Source organism: Amphibalanus amphitrite, unplaced genomic scaffold (genome assembly GCF_019059575.1).
Source record: "Amphibalanus amphitrite isolate SeventyFive unplaced genomic scaffold, NRLGWU_Aamphi_draft 001483F_arrow, whole genome shotgun sequence".
Taxonomy (NCBI): domain Eukaryota; kingdom Metazoa; phylum Arthropoda; class Thecostraca; order Balanomorpha; family Balanidae; genus Amphibalanus; species Amphibalanus amphitrite.
This window is the reverse complement of record NW_024882976.1, coordinates 127,267-139,305: the sequence shown is the minus strand read 5'-3', so window position 1 is coordinate 139,305 and position 12,039 is coordinate 127,267. Positions and strand designations below refer to the sequence as shown.

General features: G+C 45.8%; 1 protein-coding gene across 1 annotated transcript; it reads left to right on the top strand.

Annotated features, from left to right (window-relative positions):
- The first annotated feature begins 10,577 nt into the window (after positions 1–10,577).
- LOC122373362 (adhesive plaque matrix protein-like) lies at positions 10,578–11,117 on the top strand. Its single transcript, XM_043351336.1, has one exon. The coding sequence runs from the start codon at positions 10,578–10,580 to the stop codon at positions 11,115–11,117; it is 540 nt and encodes a 179-aa protein (XP_043207271.1).
- Positions 11,118–12,039: the final 922 nt, after the last annotated feature.

Genomic DNA, 12,039 nt, shown 5'->3' with positions numbered 1-12,039 from the left:
ATTTTGGAAACCAATACCAAACCGATACCGACCAAAACCACTGAGAGTATACCAAAACCGAACCGATTTTCAGAAATAGGGTGAAATACCGACTAGGTACCGAATTGAGGGAACCATCAAACAAATGCTTCAAACTTTCTCAAAACAAATGATAAGCATTAAAAGGTAATACTCTAAAATAAGGCAACAAAAACAAGTCAGGAAATCTCTAAATTATTTTCACTGCAAAAACATATAATTGTATTGTGTAACTATTAACAAATATTCAGGTCAGTTACTTAACTGGGATGCGGATCAAGTCCCCTGCATGAGGTGATAGGACAAGAACTTGAACCCTGAATCTCATCCATGCCTGAACCCAAGTCAATTCAATTCGAGTCCAGTCAAGACAGGGTTACGTATGTTATCATGATCCAAAAATGGAAACCAAATGACAATGATGGGCTGGGCTATACCATTAATGTAAACAAAATCCATGATACCTACCTACAGTTCAACTCTCAAGAAGCGATGGTGACGATAGTGACGCAGCCAATTTTTCATCATAAATAAATGTTTAACACAACAAATCTTAATAAACAATTACTTACGAGGCACACTGATAGATAGCAGACACCACTGTAATGATATCGCGATGAAAGCTAAGTAAAATGTCCATAATTTTAAGGAATCATTGACACGTGTCACGTGGCATCACTTCCACAATGGCAGCCTTGCAGGCGGCGGCCATTTGCATTTAGGCACGAAACGCACGGAACTGCATAAAATAGTTTTTTTCTTTTTTTGCTTATGTAAACTTAATTAAGAAATATGATGTTCATATTTTGGTATCTTTAAATTAATTCAAGAAAGATTGTACGCCGCTATCGCTAAAAAATGAACCAGAAAACAATGTTGCTCAATTATTTTAAATTAGTTTTGAGCTACATCGAAATTTGGCGCAGATGCGACATTTAAAAGTTCTTAGATGTGTTCAGTTTTAAACTGCTAATTGCGAATCAAGCCAAGACCCAATTATATTTTAGGAATGCTTTTGATTACATTGCTAGCGATTTCTATCTGTTGAGGAGATCAGGAAAGAGAACACTAAGTAAAGAAAATAGATTATCCACAGGATCTTTTTGAAGTTGAACGAAGTTGAGAATTTGTGGGGTGATGATGAAGTGATGAATGCTGCCTTCAATATTAGATGATATTGGTGAAGCTAGTGCTATAAAAAACAGGGTTTTGACTTTTGGATAATGTAACCGCATTGCAGTGAAATGGAGAGCAAGACAAGGTCAAGATCAATCACAGACTTCTCAAAACAAAGTCAAATTTGTTACCAATGAATGCTTTGGAAATTTTGAGTAAGGTAGTTAGAGTATGTTTTCCAGTATACAGTGAGTTAAACATTGATACATGTTTAATGTAATGTATGTAATATTTAATGTATACATGTCTTGCACATTATCTTTTTTGTAAGATAATTATCCTCATGGTATTGGAATTTGCTGGCACTGATAAGTTGCCCTTTAACATTGGTAGACTGATGTGTTTGATGTTGCAGTTAACGTGTTTGCCCATTTGTTATGACATCATGCATTTGGGAGAAATGTGTCATGATTGTCCTTTTTCTTCATCCAATGTCATTTAGCAAATCAAATTTGAGTTCAGAAGGTTTGTAAAAAATGTTTAAATTTTTTATGACAGTATAGTTGACTTTCATAATACCGACAAAATACCAAATGCTTTTGGTATAAAATACCGAATACCGAATCGGTATCGGTTCGGTATTGGTATACCGAAATTTTGGTAACCGATTGACACCACTAATTGCTGGTGTCCTTGTATTTCCATAACAACGCTGAAAACACCCCTAATTGGCCCTTTGACTGCTTTCGCGCGGTTTTAGTGCATCGTAATCTGGACTGGTGACTTTTACGCTCAAAGACATGCGACGAAGGCTGTCAGAAGTTGTCAAATCCGCGGTGGTCCGTATGGTCACTATTTTCTGCAGTCTAGCGTAGTATTGAGGCATGCCTTACACCTATATAAACGTGCTATTCTACGTGTAGAAAATGGCACCAGCCTGATAGCTTTGCTACATATGCCTACGGATTTTTCATTTTGCCTTTTTAAGTTGTAAAATATGGCTGTACCTAATTTTCCATAGAACAGATTTTGCGCTTTTGTACATATACCTACGCATTTTTCATTTCGCCTTTTAAGTCGTATAATACGGCTTTACCCAATTTTTCTTAGAACACATTTTGCGATATAATTGATTGCGACACAATTTACTTTTTATTATGTTACCAGTTTCTTGTCGATCAGTCCGATTTGGAGAGAAGATGTATATATAATTATGTGTGTGTGTGGGGGGGGAGGGGGTCGCGTCGAAATGCCCTCCCTCTGACAGTGTCAGGGTACTGCACTGCTATTATGGCTCTGTGTTGCAACGCTGTAATTTATCACGTGCTTTCTGGAGCTGATGGCCTTCATTCGTGCCTGACCCAGAGTCATTTGCAATATGATGACTCTCAGTCCGTCAGTACTTTTGGTGTCCTTTTACATACAGCAAAGATGGCGAGGAAGACGTGTCCGTTCTTTACCTGTCATGTGATAAAACACTCGTTTTCAATAAAACCAAATCCCACAAAATGTCTTCTGTTGCTGTTTTCCTGTAGGCGACCTTTCAGAAGCGTATGGCGTTATCGCTATTGGTTTGTCGTTAGCCGTATGTGCATTGCTCGACACGAGTGCAGCGCTGTCGTCGCTGTGCTGGTCTGCTGGTCCGACTGCGGGGGTCGGTCTGATGCCCCCGGTCACCGAGGACCGTTGGTCTGCGCTCGTCCGGTCACTGGGGGGTCTGCAGGCTCTGATGATGACCGGCCGCCCGGCGGGCCCGACCCACCAGTGATCCTATCGGGCCCACTGGCCTCGGCCCGCGCGCTCCGTTAGGGGGCTAACGGCGAATCAATGGCGAGTTTCGGCACCACGCCCCAGGCAGATGGCTGAAAAACCCTTCGCGGTCCGCTAAATGCCAGTGAGTGATTGTTATCATTGGAAATAATCCGTGATGGGTTGATGTAGATTGTAGATTGTAGCGACATCACAACCATATTTATTTTTCATGATAGTTGAATATTTGATTTCCTTTCCGGATTTCATGTAAACTTATCTGTTTGCTACCGCTCAGATATTTTTAAAAAATAAAAATATTTAAAAGTGGCATAAAAGATAATGCATAAATACTCGTAACGTGCTACTGCCTGTGATACGGTTCCCACCGCATGTTGTCTCGTCTTTTCTCGGTTGGATCATTTGTTTTCTGAATCGGAGTCTTCGACTGGTAGACACAACTGCTTCAATCTGTGCTGTCTGAGCTGTTTCTACCGTTGATTCTGTCCTTGTTGCCTGTCCACTTTGTGTTTATCGTGCTGACGGTGCTTGTGCTGCACGTGCGTCGGTGCCGTCGATTACCGTCAGTGCCACCGACCTTCCCGTCGCGATGGTGCGGCCCGGTCCGTGCTGCGCTACTGTCGCTGCTTGCACCTGGCTGTTCAGTCAGTGCGGTTGGTGTCGCCATCCATTGGGGCAGTCCAGGCCGATAACCGTCCCGGTGAGCCGCGGGGCGCCGTGCCCCCTGCCGAGACCAGAGTTCGCACAATGGACGCCTGACGTGCGCCGGGCCAGCTACAAAGCTATCAAGCAATGTGCTTGGGGCGGGACGGCCACGGGTGGTGGTTTCATAGTCCACCGCGTGGTGACAGTAATACTCAGGGTTTGATGTTTGCTTAATTTCCCCAATAAGCAACCATAAATCAACTTCACGAGCAACTGTGTTCGCAAACAAATGACGTCCTTGGCCAAATTTTGGTAAACAAACAGCGAACAGTTCGCGAACGTTCATGAACTGTTCGCGAACATGGTAAAGAGGTGATGGATAAGACCCCCTCCTTAGCCGTTTCGCTTTGAGGTAGAATCTTGCGGAAAAGGTGAGCCTGTGCGTCGTTACGGGACACAGCAACTCGGGAACTTTATCGTCATGGACATGATGCCCGTTTTTGTGGCGATGATGAAAATTCGAAACTCCGCTGCCAGGCTATTATTTCTCGGTTGTTGAATGTGATTTTTAATTGCTCTTTTCATTTCCGTGGGTGTATTTCATTGTTTCTTCTGTTAGGTGTTTCGCATATCTTTATGATTTCCTTGCTTTCCCAAGTTGGCAGTTTTACGTGTAATGATGTTTGCATAAATTTGTGAAGGTTTCTATAGCTAAATTGTTTTCCCATTGCACTTTCTCCGTCTCTGAGTTAGCTGGTACTTGTCCTAGAACCAGACTTGTGCCAAGGTCCCAAAAAGATCCGAGATCCAGGGTTCGCAGAGTCCAAGGTCTGGGACCTTGAAGGATCCTGGACCTCACATTGTCATTTTTGTCGCGAGACCTTGGAAACCCAGGACCTTAAAACATCCATATGCCGCGAGACCTTGGAATCCCAGGACCTCAACATTTGCATATGCCGCGAGACCTTGGAATCCCAGGACCTCAACATTTGCATATGCCGCGAGACCTTGGAATCCCAGGACATCAACATTTCATATGTCATGAGACCTTAGAAACCCAGGACCTCAACATTTCATATGCCGTGAAACAATGGAAACCCAGGGGTCGGGACCTCAAAATTTTGGTATGCTGCAAGACCCTGCAGAATGCAGACCTTCAGTCCCAGTTTTATTATTTGTCATGGGATCTTAGGAGAACGGTCTGGACCTACACCATCATTTTGCTGAGGGACCTCAAGAATCCTGGAAGCTGGACCATGAGGTTTATGTTGCACATGGGCCACTAAGGACCCTGCACTAGGTTTTGTCTGTAAGCACTTCAATAAATATCTATGGTTGAGCGACCAGCTGCAAGGGGCTAAGATAGATACATGAAGAGAAAACGAACCAGACTGTGTAGACATATATAAAGCCAAATCGTTGTCATGGCTGTGAGGCAGAACTGGAACAAGAGACCTGGTAGCTTTTTACATTATCGATGTTATTGATTATGAAACTGTCAAACAGTGGACAGTGGTGGTTTGGAAAGTTCTTTTCTAATCTCACCTCACATATTTTCTGGGGTTGTGATATGCCGGGCTTGAAGCTATTTGGAAGCTACCCACTGACCTAGTTAGTGTCAAACTTATTTGTTTTGCAATTCATCAAATCACCATTGAGCCAAGGCATTGAGCAATGAGCAATATAAGCAATGATTCCATGACAGTTCAACTTTTTCGTTTAGCAGGTTTTCGTCGGACAATTTTTCGTCTGCAGATTTTCGTCCGCAGACTTTCGTGACTTCGTCTATGCATTTTTTCGTCTGTGCATATTTAAGTCCGCGCATTTTTTTATAAGGACATTTTCCGCCTCGTCCAGACGAAAAAATGCCGGACAGAAAAATACTCAAACGAAAAATGCACCAAATCAATTCGTACAGACGAAAAAATGCAAGACGAAAAAGTCAGACGAAAATCTGCCGACGAATAACCGTCTGACGAAAAAATTACCACATGGAGTTTTGTTCAGAGCCTTCAATCTAATGTGAATGAACAGTAAGTAAGGTTTGCGCTCGCTGATACTCTAATTCTATTGGCTTAGTCGATCAGTTTTTCTGTGAGCGCTCGCGCAAACAAGACTTAGAACATATTTGAGTTTTTATCCTAGGTATTATGTAACTGAATGTGCAGAAAATCGAAAGCATCCTATCCAATTCAACTTTTACGTTTTTATGAAGCCTGTAAGTTTTATTTCTGGTTTTTTGATATTGCCTGAAAGAATACTTGAATGTCTGTCTTCAATGACTGTAAGGTGCTATCCTATATTCCTACTGATCAGGTAAGATTGAATTGAAAGGTACATGACAATACAAATTGCAAGGCCTACCTATTACCTACCTACATTTTTATGAATTTGTCAGGTTAAAGAAGGAGAGATTGATATTATGATTCATTTTTAACTTGTGATGAAGCTCCCCCTACCTATGTTGGTTAATGATAAAACCACCACAGTCCACAGGTTTGCATAGGTTCTGCCCCTTTCAATGTTGCTGGGCATCCGTTGGCAGAATATTTAGAAGTAAGTCTGCTCATCAGAATGTTAGTTTGCTTAAGTTCTTGTTGTGGGACCCTGAATACTTTGGATCCTGAGATGTATTCTTGCCGTGGGACCTTGAGGATTGTGGACCCTGAACTCTGAAGTGTGTACTTGTCATGGGACCTTGGGGACTGTGGATCCTGAAATTCACACTTGTCGTGGGACCCTAGGGACTGTGGATCTTGCAATGCATTCTTGTCGTGGGACCTTGGGGACTGTGGACCCTGCAATGTATACTTGCCATGGGACCTTGGAAACCTTGGATTCTAGAAATTGAATTTGCCGTGGGACCTTGGAAACCTTGGATTCTAGAAATTGAATTTGCCATGGGACCTTGGAAACCTTGGATTCTAGAAATTGAATTTGCCGTGGGACCTTGGAAACCTTGGATTCTAAAAATTAAATTTGCCGTGGGACCTTGGAAACCTTGGATTCTAAAAATTAAATTTGCCGTGGGACCTTGAGGATCCTGGATCTTGATTTTTGGTCCCGGCACAAGTCTGCCTAGAACTTAACATTTTAAAATATTTTGAGTATTATTTTTTTTTTTGGGGGGGGGGGGCAGACTGCAGATTTGACCGATCACCTATCTCACTTCCGTCCATGTCCCTGAAGTATCATTTTTAGCTATTGTACTAAACGCTAATATCAGGTCCTCTTATGGCTGGCCTGGCTTCAGTCCCCGGGCACAACCTCCAGGACATCTCTCACTCTCTCGCCCGCCGTTGACTCTTTTGTTGCCTCACTGTTCCGACCGCCGGACGACACGGTCGGCGGCTGTCGGGGGCGTGGCTGCCCGTCCCGCCATCTGCCGTACCCCTGCTCAGACAGATGAGCGATAATGTGGGGCAGGTGCAGGCTGCTGTCCACTGCTTTCCGTCATCGGGTGTCCTTGCATGACCTCGAAGATCTAGGTGACACTAGGTTCCTGCATTACAGAATGCACGTTGGCAATTAATTTACAAGTGTGTCTCTCACAACCACACCCGTCTCAGCACTATAACCGGACCTGCTCTGTGCAGCCATGAGTTTATCTTCAAAACGAACGGCTAGCTCGGCACCTCATCTAAGAAGCTATTTCTCTGAGTCCACTGAGGTTCCTCCATCACGGGCTGCCCCTCCCACTGACAGCTAATCGTGCACTAAACCATTGCGCTGAGAGCCTTTATGTAGATCATGTACGATATGGCCTATGCCAATGGCCACCTTGTTTTAATCAGAGCAATCATTGTCGGCGCCGCTTCATGGGGTACATTTGCCGATTGCGGCCTATGATGTTCGATTGCGCCAGCGGCCAGCTCGTGTCCTTGCAGCCGCATACTGGAGCGATCACTGTGAGTGCATGTGGCGGACGGGTGCCGGGCCGGCTGGAGAGGGGCGACTCGCGTCCCGCCGCGCCGCCTTGACCGAGCGAGGGAGGGCGGCGCCGGCCGGCACACCCTTCCTCCCTCCCTGGGCTGTTACCGTGCACACTGCACAACACATCATAGCACCGACAACCTTGCTTGTCTCTTTCCCTCTCTGGGCTGTCTTGTCACGTTGAGGATGTGAGATACGCACTTATAGGTATGTCACATCTGTCCTGCCACCTTGCATGGCGTATCACGACAGTCTGCGCTCGGCGTGAAAGGACGTCTTCCTCCTTCACCGTCCCCGAGCCACCCACGCTGAAACGGACAGTGTCCTCCGGCCTCGGCCCTGAAACGGCTTCAATCGGCCGCCCAACTGTCGCACGGGTGGCGTCGGGAACGGGGTCGCCGTGCGGCACGGTACCCCGGGGGCGGTCCGGAACCGGCCGGAACCGCCCGGCAGCCGTGCCCCGGTGCCCGCCGGCGCGGCGGCGGCGCCCGGAGGCCGGCCCCGCCCCAGAAGGTCGCCACGGCGATTTCTCTCTGCGATAATTTGTCTCTGGTTATTTACGCGTGTACTTACGCTGAAGTAATTCTTATACGTTGGTGAGTGGCCTTTGGTGTGGGTCGTTATGAGGTCCATGGGTTCCGCGTAGATCATGAGGAAGTCAGCAGTGTTGCGTGGTGACTGGAGCGTGTCCCTTTCTCAGATCTGACCGCGGCGTGTCTCTTTCTCGGATCTTTCTCCAGAGCTGCCGTTCGGCTGCTGGTTTGGCTGCCGTTGGGTGGTACACGTCGTGATGGTATCGCTGACCGTTCCGGCCAGCTCACTGTCTGGAATGTTGCGGTGAAAATGCGGTCGCTCTCCACGGGAAGGGCTTGGTCACGAGCAAATGGCGTTACGGTCCAAACTCCATAGACAAGCGGACATACGGTTTTACAAGAGTTAGGCGACGAAATACTCAGCTTAATTATTAAGTAATGGGCACCATTAGGTAGGCCATACAATTTTCTGTAGTACCGCATAGTCGCTGCAGTCAAAGGTGTTCTGGTTTTTATGCTATATGCCAAAGAATTTTTGCGTGTAATCACCGGTGACACGACATATTTCTGCTTTATTGGGTTGGGCGGTGAAGTCGATGACGTGATCACAATGAAAATGGCTTAATTTTGTAGAACATTGAATTCTGATTCCGGCACGACTCTCGCTAGTCCATTTTTTATTATAAATAAACCATTAATTGCGGTACAAAGTCAAAACTAGCCCGAAACGGCGCCCGCAGCGGCCGTTAGCACAGCGGCCTTATGGTAAACAGGTTAGTTCACATTCCCGCCGCTATGCGAGTGGCGGCGGCGCCACCTGTCCTCATGTCCGCCTTGGACCGTAACGGTAACAGTTCCCATGACGCAACCCGGTGGTGGCAATTGAGTTCCTTCGAATCATCCAGGTCTAGGTCGTGTTCGCGACAATTATCGCCGCTCTTGGCCTTGACAGTGTTACTAACTGTGAAAAGGAAGCTGTGATTAAATCCGCATCACTTTTTCGTTATACTGCCACTGTCATGCACTTCGATGTGATTATCAGCTTCTGTTATTTTATACGTGTGAACTATCAAGCAACGTTTACATGATGCATTGCTCAGTGTAAAATGCTCTTCTGCATAATACATATGAGCGATTTGCCACTGTTCTGTAATGTTGGAAGCAATCCTAAACTATAATAAACATCAACAAAAACAATAGCAAAATGTCAAAAACTGAAGTAAGAGAAATACCAACTTCTACCCATTTTAGATAATCGAATACCGTTAATGAGGATTCATAAAACGAACAAAATACCAAAACCATTTAACTGGAATACCAACTACCAACTGCCAACTATCAAGTTGGTTACGGTTTGGTATCGGCGCACCAATAAGTTGGCATCCGATTGACATCTCTATATTTGGTTCCCTGTGCAAATATCTGTAGAGGTGCACTTATATTCCTACATTGCAGGCAGCGTATATGCTGGCTAGTAGTGCCAATCGGCAGTTGGACCTTCGGAATTCCGTTTTTGTCTAATATCTAATTCGGAAATTGGTTGGACAAAGGAAACAAGTCTTGGAAAACATTGGACAATCACTTGCTACACCTCAGCATTATTTTTTTTTTAATAAAGTTATGTGTATCAGTGATTGGCGAATAGAAAGCTCGGCTCTCAGTATAATAAGCACTTTTTGGGCGGGTGGTAGGACTTTAAAAGCAAATTTAATAGCAGTGCTGTGTGTAAATTATTGCGTAGTTTTCGAACATTTTTGGACGGACAGTCTACGAAAATACCGGACATTGGACGGACATTGGACATACATTCTCTGGAACTGGCACCACTCATCCTGGCCCAATCTGATAGTTCTGTCAGAAGGCCTTCTGGCCACATCGGCCCGCAGCGTCCGAAATCAAGCATTGAAGTTGTCTTTTTAAAGGGTAACAAAAATCAACATCTTTTATTATATATTGTTTGCTTTTTATTGCATAGCAACTCAAGAAAATCCTATATGAGTTTTTTTGTTGTTACAAAATTCGCTGTATGCTGCATCGAGACAGCACCTTTTTGTCCGTGTGTGCATACCTGGAAAGTCCAAGGTAGACGTTTTACAGAAAAATTGTATCGCCGCTCCAATTTTTATATGAAGCTCCAGTAGCCTTTCTTTCAAAAGCTTAGTTTGTCTGTTAAATTAATGTATGAATACATCTATATTGCCTGACGACATGAGTTTTTCGAGGTTCGTATAACGGGTACGCGGGGATATCATGTGCTGGAGCCGGCCGCTCCCCGCGTGGCGCCGCCGCCCCCGGCAGGGTCACCATCACTGGCGGTCACCGCACCTGGACCGTGTATAAAACACGGCTCCACACCGCACCCACCATCAGACAATCACACACCGCCAAACTACCAACAACATGAAGGTGAGGGGACTCTTCAGCCCAACTTTGTCATTTCATGATGAGTGTAAATTTGAGTTGCTGTGGTGTTCTTTCAGGTCAAAGAGCTTCGAAAACAGTGTTCAGTAATGAGCGTAAAAAAGCTTTTCGTGCAAAAGAGACCAATAACCTATATTGATCATGACGTTCTTCTTTCAGTTCTTCGTGGTTGCCGCCCTGCTGGCCGTTGCCGCCGCCGACAACGCGCCCTACACCACTCCGGCGCCCACCTACGCCCCGACCTACAAGCCCACCTACGCGCCCAGGCCCGCCTACCACCCCCAGCCGGCCTACAAGCCCGCTCCCTACAAGCAGGAGAGCTACGACGAGCCGCCCAAGTACGACTTCAGCTACGACGTCCACGGATACGGAGACTACGAGCCCGTCTTCAACGCCCAGGAGGCGCGTGACGGCTACGCTACCCAGGGATCTTACTCGGTTGTGCTGCCCGACGGCCGTACCCAGACGGTCACCTACCGTGTGGATGACGCCTACTCTGGCCTGATTGCTGACGTCACCTACGAGGGTGAGGCTCGCTACGACGAGTACAAGCCCGCCCCGGCCTACAAGCCCGCCCCGGCCTACAAGCCCGCCCCGGCTTACAAGCCCGCCCCCGCCTACAAGCCCGCCCCTACCTACAAGCCCGCCCCCACCTACAAGCCCACCCCCGCCTACAACTAGAGAGGAGTCAATAATGGGTTTACTTCATTAATGTCTGCCAAAGCGTGCAGTGTCTCTTATGTATGTCTGTGTGTATTTATTGCAATGCGAATGCGAGTCAATAAAAGAAAATGATTTGTATTCATGTGGTGTTGGATGACCTGTGAAAGTGGGAGATAGCTGTCGATGCACATACTCGTATGATGAAGTAAGCCTCTTTAAAAGGAAATTGCTACTTGTGCTAGTTAGGATTACACAACCTCAGAAAGCAATGCCTTTATGCAACTGAACAAGCAATGCCTGATTTCACTCGAAAGCGCAAAATCTACAGAAGTGCTCGTACGTGGCGAGCGCCAGACCCCAGGAACCTCGTCTCATGAAGGCTACGACAGGACTGAAAGGCTTCATAGGAGGGGCATTCCACGATAGATCGACCAAAGCCGTACACCCTCATATTTTATTTTTTGCTTAAAATTGGTCTAATGGGTTGTTATGGGCGGGGAAGCCAGCTGTGCCAAGGATTTTTTCTTCGAACACCGGTTTCCGAGATATAGCCTCAGGCAATTCCTGGAGGTCACGCTGCAACCCTATGTTTGGCGGCTTATAACTCAGAAACTATTGGTTTTCAATGGTAAAAACTTTATATGGTTCAATTTGCAATCCAGCAGCGAACGTTTTGGCTATCTCGGATTTTCGATTTTTGAAAATTTTGATCACGTGACATCTTGATCTTTTTTTCGAAGACTGACTTTGATATTTTCCCAATTGAAAGTCGCAATTTTGTCTGATGACGATTAAAGCCTTATCAATTGTCATTCATATGCGACAATAAAAAAGTGGCTTTCGGCCTGCATTGACCTCAGGTCAGGTCATTTTTATGACCTGTCCATTATTACGAGCGGGAGCGACAGCCAGATCTCGAGACTTAAGCAAGATAGCGACA

Bases quoted from the DNA above. Each gene is read 5' to 3' on its own strand.
- LOC122373362 (XM_043351336.1), top strand. From the start codon at position 10,578: ATGACGTTCTTCTTTCAGTTCTTCGTGGTTGCCGCCCTGCTGGCCGTT.